General features: G+C 36.3%; 1 protein-coding gene across 16 annotated transcripts in view; it reads left to right on the top strand.

The window, feature by feature from the left end:
- Nucleotides 1-874: 874 nt before the first annotated feature.
- Nucleotides 875-14,387, top strand: part of LOC106881827 (neuroblast differentiation-associated protein AHNAK) — a 58,650-nt gene continuing 45,137 nt past the window's right edge. For 10 of the 16 annotated variants that reach the window (XM_052972344.1, XM_052972339.1, XM_052972338.1 and 7 more), the window contains exons 1-5: nt 875-1,165; nt 4,618-4,854; nt 7,926-7,988; nt 10,056-10,121; nt 12,470-12,580. In XM_052972344.1, coding sequence (XP_052828304.1) covers nt 890-1,165; nt 4,618-4,854; nt 7,926-7,988; nt 10,056-10,121; nt 12,470-12,580 — 753 coding nt within the window. In that variant the 5' untranslated portion in view covers nt 875-889. The remainder of the gene's footprint in view (nt 1,166-4,617; nt 4,855-7,925; nt 7,989-10,055; nt 10,122-12,469; nt 12,581-14,387) is intronic. The other 6 variants (XM_052972347.1, XM_052972341.1, XM_052972336.1 and 3 more) reach the window with 3 other exon arrangements.

Below are 14,387 nucleotides of genomic sequence, written 5' to 3'. Positions count from 1 at the left end.
TTTTTCCATTTTTTTTTTTTTTCTTAAATACAGGCTGTCCAAATATTTAGCTCATATACCAGCAAAGAACCATTAAATGTGTTTATGGGGAGAAAAATATTGAAAAACATTAGTACATGTCAGAGTGATAAAGAAGCCAGGAAGATATCAGATGGTTGTGTGATGTGCTAAAAACAGCAGCTAAATTGCCCTTAAATCATATGCACAATTTACAAAAATTTTCTGAAAATGACAAAAAAATATTAAAAAAACTATCAAAGGTTGTATGAAGTGCTTAAACCAGAATGTCATGCTGATTGCCATGGTTGTATGGTAAGAAGTTTGCCTCCCAACCACATGGTTCTGGGTTCAGTTCCATTGCATGGCATCTTGGGCAAGTGTCTTCTATAGTCTTGGGAAGCCCATCATATATATATATATGTGTGTGTGTGTGTGTTTCTGTGTCTGTTCCCTACCACCCACTCACAATTTAGCAGTTCAGCAAAGGAGACCAATAGAATAAGGACCAGGCTTAAAAAAACAATTTTAAAAAAAATACTGTGATTGATTCATTTGGCTAAAAATTCTTCAAAGTAGTGCTCCAGCATGGCCACAGTCTAATGGCTGAAACAAAAAGAAGAGAACAACAAAAGATGGTTAGTTTTTTTTTATTATGATTAACCATTTACTCTGTGCTGAGAAAAAATTGAACCTGGTTTGACTTCAGCCATAAGCTTTTAAATTATTACTATCTCTCTCCCTTAATCTGTATGTGTATATTTCTGTATGCATGCGTGTATGTCTGTCTGCCTCCAGTGCCAAAAAGTACTTTCACCAAAACAGGTCAAATTTCCCATAAGCCACGCCAAATCACCAGCATCTAAACAGCTACACCCAACGTTCTCATTCCATGAATTTCATTATACTCTCTCTCTCTCTCCCCTTTGCAGTCAACCGTGATCGCATTGCAAGCACTGAGTCTTTCGGATCTGCTGGTGACTATCCAATTATTGCTACACTTCCTCGCCATGATGGACGAGACCGACGTGACAAAAAACATGGTGATCCAGCCACCTATCCAGGATGGGGCATGCAAAACCAGTACGGCGGCAATGAAGATGGTAAAGTGGTCTCTCTCCCCAACGTTAACGAGACTGACAGATATGATAGACCAGGCTCTCCAGACGTAAGACAACTATTTTCAATGTTATTTTTATCGTTTTTCAGTGTGTTAGGTTGTTTTTTTTTTTTACCCCACCCTTCGTATCAGTTTTCAGATGTCAGTTTTTGGTTCATTAGTTCTTATATTGCATCCTTTCAAAGTGATCTGATTGTTAATTTATTTAGCACTTTGACTTATATTTGTTTTAGTTGTTTTGCACTATCACACTATCAGTTGATAGTTGATGATCTCCTGATTTATAGAATGTTGGTGGGTTTGAATTTTTTTATATATATTTAATCTTTACTAAAAAAAAAAATAAAGAAGCAATGCCACTAAATTTAACTTCCTTAAAACAAAAGGCTTCAATTTTATTAATTATTAAGGTATTTGTCTACTGATCAAAAAAAAAAAAAACATTTTTAAAATAAATTCTGTTAAAAGATGTGGCAACTTTTTTTTTTCTGATTTAATTTTCCCAAGTGAGGGAGGATATTTTTGTATTCTGTGGATGGAGAAAGTAGTTCTGAAATTCACTGATTGTTCTTATTCATCCAAAAAGTGAGAGTATCCCCTATTTTTGACTCTGTGCAGTAATGTTAGGTGAAGCAGTAATGTTTATTGTTTCGTAAATAGTCTGTCAATAGTTAATAATGACTGTGTCTATGAAGCATACTATCAAAAGTAAATTGATCTCTACCACTGGATCTTGTCCTAAGTTGGCACAGTTCTACTTGTCGTTGTCCAGTCTTCTGATATTACATTTGGTGAAGGCACATGGCTCGGTGGTTAGAGCGTCAGGCTCACGATCATGAGGTAGTGAGTTTAATTCCTGGACCAGGCTGTGTGTTGTATTCTTGAGCAAGACACTTTATTTCACGTGACTTCACTTCACTCAGCTGTGGAAATGAGTTGCGATGTCACTGGTGCCAAGCTGTGTCAGTCTTTACCTTTTTCTTGGATAACATCGGTGCCATGAAGAGGAGAGGCTAGTGTGCATGGCTGACTGCTGGTCATAAACAGCTTTGCCCAGACTTGTGCCTTGGAGGGGGAACTTTGTAGGTGCATTCTATGGTCGTTCATGACCAAAGGGGGTCTTTACCTTTACCTGATGTTACATTTAGCCAATCTTTGTCTTGGTAACCAAGCTCCTTCAATTCTTTGGACATGTACAATCCGGTGGAGGTTTATTACACCAGTATCTCTCTCATGCTAGAATGAAGGTGCTTCCTGACCTTGGCTATCCATCTGATGAAGTGATGTTCATGATCTCTCTCAAGTGACACATCATGAATGCAGGGCAGTTCCATTTTTTGTTTTTATTTTCCTCCTTCACATCATATATCAGCCATGCTGCCCATCCTAGATGATACTATTCCTAGGTATATTTTGCACTGGATTGACAAACACCTGATGTTTCCACAGTCGCTCTCTCAGACTTTCAAATGCCATTCTGACCTCATACATGCTACAGTCTAGTTTGTTTCTAAACCTACCATCATTAGTGATATTAACTGCCTAAGATTGATAAACTGGCTTGCTTCTGTCAGCTCCTGCCTTTCATTAATGTTTATTGCATAAAGATTGAAATATATTTTGGACTGGTGGCTTTTTTGTCGGTAGCCTAGCTCTTGGACCAATAAGCATTACTCACAACTAATAATTTATTTTTATTATATATTTATTATATGGATTTTATTTACCCTGTTTTTCAACCAATATGCTTTTAAATTAAAGTGATGCCATAAACAGGATTCTAATTTTTTTGGCTTTGGGATCAAGTGTAGCAATTTCACTGCTCAGCCTCTTTGCCTACCTTCCATCTTAATATTGACCTAATGTAAATGTTTTGATTGTATTATTACCATTATTTTCATTATTAAAAAAATCCCCATTAAACTGGGAGAATCATTAGTGTCAAATAAAAAGCTCCACAGTACTGATTATTTACGTTCTTGAAGTCAGATTCCACCAAGGTTAACTTGGCCTTTCATCCCTCCTGGGGTCATTTTAAGCAATTAACCTCACTTCTCTCACAATTGCTGGCCTTGTGCCTAAATCAAAAGTTGAATTTTGAAAAAGGCAATGAACTGGCAGAATCAGTAGAGCAATTGGAACAATGCTTTGCAGTATGTCCCAACTCTTACATTCTGAGTTCAAATTCAGCCGAGGTAGACTTTGCCTTTCATCCTTTCAGGGTTGATTAAAGTAAGTACCAATTGAGCATTGTGTTCAATAAAAATTGACTAGCCCCCCCCCCCCCCCCCTCCTCCTCCCCCTCACCAAAAGTTTCTGGCCTTGTGCCTTGGCAGAATCATTAGCATGCCAGGCAAAATACTTAGCAGCATTTTGTTCATCTTAAAGGATGTTCTGAGTTCAAACTCTGCCGAAGTCGACTTTGCCTTTCATCCTTTCAGGGTCGATAAAATACCAGTTGAACACTGGGGTCGATGCAACTGACTTATCCCAGCCTCTGAAATTGTTGGCCTTGTGCCAAAATTTGAAACCATTAGTATTATGAGGTCAGTGAGTGCCAAAAAATAGACAAAATGCTTAGCAGTATTTAGTCATACCCCTTTACATTTCGAGTTCAAATCCTGCTGAGGTTCACTTAGCCTATCATCGTTCTGAGGTTGATAAAATAAGTATCAGTCTAGTACTGGGAGTCTATTTAATCAACTGTGCCTCGTGTCCAGAATGTGTGACATTATACTAATGTAAGAAATGATTTCAATAATTGTAATTGTTATAATCTTTATTCTTGACTAACAAATGTTCTGGGATTAACTTCATTGTTTATCCTGATGTAATGTGCCATGCATTGTGGAATATATATATATATATATATATTATAACCAGTCATCAGCTTTATCCTGTAGTATGTAGATTCATGCATCTGCCATTCTGTCACCTAACACTTTCTCCTTAGGCTCCACTTTTACACACACACAAACACATCAACTCTAGTCTTCCCTCTACACTTTCCTTTGTGAGCTCCCACTGAGATAAGCTCCATTCTTTTTCCCCCTCCCACTTGCTACACTTACCTCTTTCCAGTAGCTACACTTTTCTTCCCTACACCAGCTCCATTTTTCTCTCATACACTAGCTCCACTTTCCCTTCGTGCACCAGCTCTACTCTTCTCCTGCCACAAACTCCACTCTCACACACTCTCTCTTTAGTCCCTCCTCACTTTCTAGCCATCTTACTCTTCTACTCCTTCCTCTCTCTTTGTCACCCACCACCATATCGTATAGATAGGAGCACTAGATTGAGTTGTTTTATATTTGTGATTTGTTTCCTGTTGAGTTTTAATCTAACACCATTTCACAGTGTTGTCTTAAATCTGCTTCATGCACCAAGTGCACTTACAGGCGTCCCCATTTCACACGCCCTTGCTTGTTTACTGCGTCTTGCGCTCTGGGTATTTGTGGTTTTGTTGTTTGATTTGCATGTGTTAGAATGTCTACTTTCAGAGTATTAAGACTGCCGACTACTCAGGTGGAGAATATGACGCAAGGTCCACAGAAGGTGGTATGCCCATCTCCTACCTCAAAAGGCCTCCTTCCAACAAGGAGGACAAAAAGCGAGAGAAGGAACAAAAGAAGAGGGAGGAGGAGGAACGGAAGAGGCGAGAAAAGGAGGAGAAGGAGAGAAAGAAAAAGGGCATAAATGATAAACTATCAAATTCCGAAGACCGTCTTGACAAAATGGTACAGCGCTCTCTCTCAAAGGATTTCCTTGTGTTCTTCGTGTTGTCGTTTCGTTTTATGTTGTTTTCTCTGTTTTGTGTTTGTACAATTAGTCTGTCAAGAATTAGATTTGTTTTTCACTTAGTGAGCACCAATGTGTTAGCTAGTATTAGTAAACACCTTTGAATACAGTCACATGTAGGCTCCTTTTTGTGTTTTTGTTTGCGTGTATGTGTGTGACTATAATGCAGAATTGTAAAGAGAACTTGCAATAGTAAAATTAGATCTTTCAAAATCTACTTATGTCAATATTTATTACTGTCTCAATGAGAGGTTAATTTTTAAGTCATTGAATTTAGTACCATTAATAAAAACAGCTATCAGTTCATTTACATACACCGTTTTTTCTCATATGTAACTATTTAAAGCAGCAAGCTGCGCGAAATGCTTAGCAGTATTTCGTCTGTCTCTACGTTCTGAGTTCAAATTCCGCCGAAGTCAACTGTGCCTTTCTTCTTTTCGGGGTCGATAAATTAAGTACCAGTTGCTGGGGGGGTCAATCTAATTGACTGGCCCCCCTCCTCAAAAATTTCGGGCCTTGTGCCTAGAGTAGAAAAAATTATATGTGACTATTTGAAATTAAATGATCATCTTAGTGTGGTCACATAAATGCATGCAGGAGAAGAAATTGAAATGAGTTGACTCCCAACTCAGCAGTTTAACTATTCTTGTTTAGCCCTAGATTATTTCTGGCTCAGAAAAATCCATCATGAAAGCCATTCTGGTTGAGAGCAACCCATCTCCTTTCAAAAGGACAAAAACACCTGGGGCACATATTGAATGTGTCCCTTTCTAAGGTGGAGGTGTAGTAGTATGAAGGATACTTAGCAGCTGTGGTTCTTCACTGCTTTGGTGACTTGCATCACATCTCACCATGCAATCCACCCAAATTTGCTAAAGATAGCTACAAAATCTCTCAAATCTCGACCTATTGTCTTGTAGGGTGGGTACACGTTTCATAATGTAGTCGTTAGTCCACTATACCTGGTACAGCTGGAATAGGTCAGTTGGGTCAGGATTGACTCAAGGATTGACTCAAGGCTAAGCAACAACAATAATCCAGGGGACTAGGTTTTATTATCCCAACTGAAACAGAACTCAGAAACGTAACGAAATTGATATTTTAAATCATTGAGTTTGGCCATATCTCTGTAGGTAATGTTTGCATTGCTTCTATATCTCTTAAAGAAAATAAGAATAAAATTTGAAAACAAAGAAATACTCAGACAAATATGTAAAACACTGCTTTGGTAAATAAAATGCAATAGGTTCAAATAATGGAATAAATTATATGCCTTGAAGAAGAAGTCTAACATTTTGGGTAGATGTCTTCGTGGAGAGAGAATGGGAATGAACTCTGCTCAAAACGTTGCACTTCTTCCTTGAAGGTACAAAATGTATTCCTTTGTTTTAGAAAAAAAAGCATTCTAATATCTGAAGTGACTTCCCTTGTTGGTTGGTGTGCAAGAGTTATGCACCTTCCACAAATAGCTATGAAGGAGTTACGTTTCTTACTAAATTTCATCTTAGCAACCGATTGTATTTGATTAAAGTCTTACGATATCTTAATATAGTTAGTCGATGTCAAGAGGCTAACTGAAGTTTTCAATCCTCACTTAAAACTGTTGCACCTTTCGTAAGCCTTCATTTCATCGATCTTGATTGTAGTTAACAGGTAGATTCGACCAAGCAGATTTGATTTCGATGTCCTATGTCAATTACTTTGTTTTATATGTTATTGTCCTAGTGACCCAATTATTTGTTTGACATAAGTTCTGTGTGTATTTTCAGATATACGTACTTCTTTTTTTTTTTCGCGTTTTGTTTTTGTTTTGTATTTGTGTTTATAAATATTTATCTTGCATTAAATATTCGTTTCACATCAGTCAAAATATTTTCAATGTTCTTTTCTCATTTTTTTTTCTTTTTACTTGAATTTTAAATGATAGACTTTGTTTTGTTTATTTATTGCTTGTTACTAATATGCTTGCCAAAAACAGATTTAAAAACATTTGTTATCGCACTTGAAGCACTAATGCAAATGTTCAAAGCACTTGTAACACAATTTTTTTAATTTTTTTTTTTTTAATATATAGCTCAAATATGTATGGACTTAGAGATAGCATCCATTTCAGTGTTTCTTCTCCATCCAACCTTCAAAATTAGTTTAGAAATACAAATACTACCAGTTATAATTTTTTGTTACTAAAATCTGAAGCATTGTGTCTTTAAAGAAAATATATTCCTGCTGCTTTTACGGTGAATTAGCTATTAGTCATTTTAACTATAAACCACAGCTTGTTATTACAATAAAATAACTGTCTTAAACCTTAGTAATATTAGTAAAAGCATAAATATTTCTGGCATTATAGGGCCTGTTTGAGATTGATAATTGTTTGGGATATATAAATTGAAATAGCTTGATAGACATGAAGAGATATATAATTTTTCAGATGACAGTCTTTTTTGTTGGTTCTTTTTTTTGTTTGATGCATCTGAGAAACCTCGTCAACCAAACTTTTTTTTTATTATTCTAATTGTTTTAATAATGAAAATGTCTTATTAAATCATTTTATTAGGATATCAACACAGATGGATGACGAATGTTAATACGATACCCATTTGAGTATCCTGAGTTCTGTAGGTTTGTTTGTGTGCATGGATGTCACGCCATTGCAGTTATCGATCACTTCTGTTTCTGCTGATTCCAAGTGCTCCCCGATTATGGGCAGTTGTCCCTCGGGCTTTTATCAAAAAATTTTAACTATCAATATCAACTATTATTCTGTAAAAAAAAAAAAAAATAATAATGTCTGTAAAATTCTATATTCCGAAATGTATACTAACGCTAAAGATTATGAATTTGAAATTACCAGATTGTGAATTTAAAACTAGATTATTTTAATTGAATTCCATTTTGTTTTTTGTGCTTTGTTTGTGACTTCATCTCCTTTGAGAGATAATTTATCGGAGGAGCTATAAAAGAGAAATGAAAATATTTGGATTTTAAATTATTTCTATTTCCGTTATAGACTGATGATGATTCAGTAATCAGGGCTGATGGAGTTCAACCCCTTGCAGCAGACCTTGAAACTGTAAGTATATAGCATATTTTTCATTGGTACATAAATATCAATGACTTGTAGGCACATGGTATAAGTCAGTACTGTGTACTATTGTGTTGGCAATTAGAAAACATGTCGAGATGACCCTAACACATTTTTCATTGGATCTCTATAAGTTTTAGGGGACAGTCCAGTCAGGCCAATCTTTTGACCCACCACCAGGTAGATAAAATCACTAATCTCTTTCAACAGTGGCACTCCGTCGCTTACGACGTCGAGGGTTCCAGTTGATCCGATCAACGGAACAGCTTGCTCGTGAAATTTACGTGCAAGTGGCTGAGCACTCCACAGACACGTGTACCTTTAACGTAGTTCTCGGGGATATTCAGCGTGACACAGTGTGACAAGGCTGACCCTTTGAATTACAGGCACAACAGAAACAGGAAGTAAGAGTGAGAGAAAGTTGTGGTGGAAGAGTACAGCAGGGTTCGCCACCATCCCCTGCCGGAGCCTCGTGGAACTTTTTAGGTGTTTTCGCTCAATAAACACTCACAACGCCCGGTCTGGGAATCGAAACCGCGATCCTATGACTGCGAGTCTGCTGCCCTAACCACTGGGCCATTGCGCCTCAACAATATATATTCTTTTCTGCGTTGATTGAAATTTGGACACAGAGCAAGCTGTTCGTTATAACCACTGATAATGTTATCAACTAGTTATTCTTTTCTTTACTTATTTCAGCTACTGGACTGTGGCCATGCTGGGGCACTGCCTCACAAAGTTTAATTGAACAAATCAGCCCTAGTATCTTTTTTTTTAAAATCTGGTACTTATTCTATCAGACTCTTTTACCAGACTACTATGTTATAGGGACGTAAACAAACCAACCTGATTGTGTGGTGGATTGTGGACAAACTCAAACACTAAGACACACACATGCACTCAGTTTCCATCTATTAAATTCACTCGCAAAACATTGAGTCAGGACTGTAGTATAAGACATTTGCCTTAGTTGCTGCACGATAGGACTGAACCCAAAATCACATGGTTGTAAAGCAAGCTTCTTAATCACACAGCCATCCCTGTTGATATCAAAATTAGTGGATCCCAAACACTTTATCTGCTTAACCCTTTCAATACTGACCCAGCTGAAACCGCCTTTGGCTCTGAGTACAAATGTCTTGTTTTCAAAAGTTCTGAATTAAAATCTTCCACCAGACCTTAGTCACAATTTATGTTCCTAACCCTAGCTAAGTTATTTTACTAATTTCTTTGTTATATTTAAAATTAATTGAAAAAAACACAGAGTATCTCAACAGAAATATGGTAACAAAAGGGTTAATGTTATCAGCCAGCTGTTGTTAGCAAAAAGTTTCATCTCAAATTCCTCATATTAAACAGCTCCTGCAATATAAAAAAATAACTACATGGTTAATTTAGGACTGAAAGATGAAGAAAATATTTGTATGGATAAGCAATTTGTGGATTACTTTAGAGTATAAGACCAGTTTTTGTTTTTTTATTATCAAATTTATCCATTCCCATAATGACTACCTTGAGCACTTGGACTGGTCAATGTGAAAATGATAAAAGATGTGTGCAAGAGTGTTTATTTACTCTGTGGTTTTGCCTGATACTATTTAAGTGACCGTGTTGTCATGCTTGTGTCTCCCATCCACCTTACATCCTGTGGTTTGGCATTCCTGAAAAGACATAGACAAAATGTTCATGTGCCATGTAAAAAGCACCTAGTACACTCTATTGACAACAGTTGGTTATTGAAGTTCCACTTTTACTGTATTGATTCAAGACAGCAGATTACAATTCGTAGGTGTTGTGACAGGCCAACAGCCCAGCGGAAGGCCTGGCTGCACCAGTCACACTTGTGAGGTAGTTGCTGGGGGTCTGGCGCCGCAGGACCAGTGTTCGCCGAACACTTGGCGATGTGACACCTGACTAAGTGAAGGTGGCCGCTCTCATGGCCACACAACTTTTTTTCAAATAATTAAATTTTTTTTTTTTTTTTTTTTTTTTTTTTTTTTTTGTAATTTAAAACAAAATTTCAATTTTCACTTCAAAATTATTGTATTTTTGCAGAGTAACAACCTTAAGAATGGACAGAAACCTAGTGAAGAACCCGAAATTAGTCCTGAGAAAGAGAAGGTTGGTAATGTTTTCACAGAATTGTTAGAGATGCTGAAGAATAAAAACAAAAGGATCACAAATGTTATTCAATTCCGTTTAAATACTCCCATTCCATTTAACTCCTTTTTATACCAAACCACCTTAGACCACTTAAAGTTCCCTAATATAAAAACCTAACTGTTTTAGAAGTGCTTGTAATTACATTTACATCTTCCATCCTAATGTTATGTCAGAATCTTTTATGTTTCAGTCACCAGTTTAATATATTCCAATATGTGAAAACAGTTATTGTACTAAATTCCTCCAAGCTTTTGATTATTTTTTGAGACTTAGATAGTGTAATTTAATTACATGTTTTGTTATCATGGGTTTCTCTGTTAAAAAAAAATAATCAGACCAGTTGGACTTGGTCACAGATAAATGGTCATTCAGATAAAGCAAATGATTCTTATTGCTAGTGTAGGCATGGCTGCATGGATTCAGAGTTCATTTTGTAATCACATGGTTTTGAGTTCCATCCCACTGCATGACACCTTGAACAGCTTGGGCTGGGCTAATGCCTTTTGAATAAAATTGATTGTGAGAAAATGTTCAAAAACCTGTCGTGAATATAAATGTTTACTTTCCATGTGTCTCTTACTCAACACCATTTAAATGACAGTGTTGTCGTGCCCTCTAGCTTGGCCTCTGAAGAACAGTGGATTGAAAATAAGGTTAGTCTGGTGACAGGAAAAGGATCTGACTGTAAAATGCTATGTCAATAAATTTCATCTTACTCATGTCAGTATGGAAAAAAAACAGATGTAAGAACAATGAGGATGATGTTTATTTATATTTATAAACATTTACCATTTGGAAGAAAAATGTTGTTTCTGATAAAATTCAAGTGCACTAGCTGTCCATCATCACAGCCATTAATTTATTTTGGTTGCAGCACCATTGGCAAAAAAATATTTCTGGCAACATTTATATTTTTGGTATTTTGTTTATTTCTATGAGCAAAAAAAAAGCAAAATCTTTATAACTGCACTGACCATGAAACACTTTTGCAAAACATTTTTATGTCCTGGTTTATTGTAATTGCTGTTCTTTGAGTATTTGTCTTGATCATTCAGTGACAAACCATTAAATATATCAAAGTTGTTCTATCATGACTGAACATCCATTCTCTAATCTAATCTTAACATTAACCCTAACTATTCAAAAAAACATTGAAGGGCCAGTCTTAGCTGATCATTATGAGGTCAGTAGCTAATTCACATGTGTATAGATTGTAGTAGCTGCTATTTGAGTGTATTAACTACTTACACAATAATAAACATAATTGGCTTCATAGAATTGTTGAATTACTGATTCATTCATAGATACCATGAAGACACGCTGTCGACAAATTTTAGGTCAATTGATGAGGGTTTTGTTTGAATTTGGATTTACTTGTGCTGCATCCCTGGCACTAGCAGTCATTCCTCTGGAGCCTTCATTAAACAACAGTTATACTTCATAAATACAAAAAAAAACCCCAAAAAAACTCTCTTCTGATATAATATAAAGGAGACATTATAAGAGAGAGTGTGCTTGAACTAAAATGTTTGAAGGACTGCTGCTTTGTTCTTGGATGGGAAATATGTTTCTCAACCACTTTAATACCATTGAAGCTAGTATATCCGCAGCAAAATTTTCACCTACTGTACAAGTCACTTCTCGTGTGTGTATATGCAATATACACTGGAATCTGGTGAAATTTACTAATGCAAGTATCAAGTAACTAGTGACGACTACTACCAAGAGACCAAGATCAGTCAACATGAATACTCATATGTCTTTATCGGGAAAGAAAGCAAGGATGAGTTCTATGAAAACTGGCTCTTAGCAAACTTTCAAACAGTTGCAGTAAAACTGTGACCAGGTTACAGCTCATGTGGATTTTTACATGGCTAAAATGCTTTCATCAATGATATACTTGTTTCACTTTCAATACACAGACGTTGATCAAAACACTTGCTAGATAAGTACAATTTCAAAACTTTTTTTTTTTTTTTTTTTTCTCCATTTTGTCTCCCCTCTAAGTAGCTCTACCTCCAGATCAAGCCACAGCTTATCTGGCAAGGTCTGAATGGACATTTATAATACCAAGAAGTTTTGAGGTGACAAGCTGGCAGACTTGTTACTGTGCTGGGAAAAATGCTTAGCGGCATTACTTCCAACTTTACATTTCTGAGTTCAAATACCATCAAGGTTGACTTTGCTTTTTAATCCTTTCAGAGTCAATAAAATGAATCTGATGACTACGTTCTCTCACCATTTCATCTCCTTTCATTGTATTTCCTACTCTTATCTCACTGTGTCCATTTTTATGAATACTCTAGGGAAAAGAGAAAGGAAGACTTGGCTTATTTGGCAAATTTAGAAAACATCCAAAAGATAAAGATAAGGGCAAAACACCTCCTGCATCTCCAACTGAAAAAGAAATGACACAGGTTTCTAATTTGTCACTTACATTGCATTTGATCTCTCTAACTTTTGGGTTCACTACTAAACAACCACTCTGCCTCTAGTTTTCCTTCACTAAATGGCAACCATGAATTACTTATGTACGCATATATCTGTATATTTATGCATATTCATGTGTACATATACATATATACCTATACATGAATGTAAATTTATTATCCACTAATTTATTATTCCTGGTTCCAATCTATTTGGTGAACTAATCATTTAGTGTCTTTCTATTGGTCACTAACACAAGTACTGAAAACTGGAACTTGAGCCTTCTTTAATTTTTGCAAGAGTTCTTTCCATTATCTCATCTATTGTCTTGTACTCTCTCTCTCTTTCTCTCTTTCTCTCTCTCTCTCTCTCTCTCTCTCCATTCTATTTTTAACCCTCCACTGTCTCAATTTCAATATCTTGGCATGGTTTTTCAATCCACTCATCTTCTGTGCTGGCAGTTTCTCTGCTGGTTGATTTTGAACTTCAATCCTGTTCACGTCTAACATATTTCCTCTTTTCCCTCTGGTACATTACTTACTAATGATCCTTGTGGTTCTTTACTAACTTGCAGCTTTTTTCCCTATTCTAACAACCGTTTCCCTTTAATTTTCCTCATTCTCTTCTATCCTAGTTCAATTTTCTTTTTAATTACTGATGATGATGTCCTAATCATCATCAGCTAATCACAATTATATAAAATTGAAAATAACATTCTGCCTGCATCAGACTAAGGAATGCATCTGGTAAAAAAAACTATTTTCTCTGCTGAAAATTTCTTCTCTGTTTTAGATGAATTCTTCTTTTTCCCAGTCTTCTGAGAAAACACGCAACTTGAATCCCAAGGCCATTTTTTTACTAAGTTACATTCTGAGCAAGATGTCTTCAGGTGTTGAGTGTTAAGTAACTTAGTAGTTGTCACAATACCATGTCTCTGACAAGATCTGAACTTGTAACCTCCCAGTTAGTTACCTGGTACCTTATCAACCTGGTCAGCAAGCTTACAATTAGAAAAACACATCAACAAGCTCTTCTAATCCATTCAGTGATTACTTATTCCTACTGTCAACATGGCCTCTGAATAGTATGATATTATGGATGGGGTGCAGAGAAAAACTAAATGAAACGCAAGTGAAATATCCAGTTGTATTCCAAGTTGGGAATCAAGTAAGAGTTTGGCAATAGGAAGAGCATCCAACTGTATAAAATCTACCTCAATAAATTCCATCTGAACCAAGCAACTGGAAAAGTGGATGCTAAAACAATGACAGTGAGGATAATCCAAGCATATTCCACAGCAAATTATGTCAAGACCAATGCTGAAAACTAAATTACAGGTTCATAGATGTAGTGATGTCAAAGAGCATTTATTTTAGCCCCGTTTTCCACAATTTTCTTTCCAATAATTTTTATAGGCCCAGTCTGCAGCACTTTGGGTGTCTTGTAGCTGTAGGCATGGCTGCATTGTTGAAACGTTCACTTTACAAACAAATGATTTTGCATTCAGTCCCATGGCACAGCATTTTAGGCAAATGTTTTCTACTGTGGCTCCCCCCAGGTTGGCCAATGCTTTGTGAGTGACTTTGATAGCCGGAAACTGCACAAAAGCTCGTTGTGTGTGTGTTTGTCTTTCAAAACTTCACAACCAGTATTGGTTTGTTTACATTCCTGTAACTCAGTGGTTCAACAAAAAGCGACCAATAGTATAAATACCAAACTTAAAATAAGAACTGGGGTTGATTAGATTGACTGGACTTGTCAAACTGGTGCCCCAGCATGGCAACAGTCCAATGG

Source organism: Octopus bimaculoides, chromosome 13, assembly GCF_001194135.2.
Source record: "Octopus bimaculoides isolate UCB-OBI-ISO-001 chromosome 13, ASM119413v2, whole genome shotgun sequence".
NCBI lineage: Eukaryota > Metazoa > Mollusca > Cephalopoda > Octopoda > Octopodidae > Octopus > Octopus bimaculoides.
Note: the sequence above shows the minus strand (reverse complement) of the source record. Positions and strands in the feature narration are given on the sequence as shown.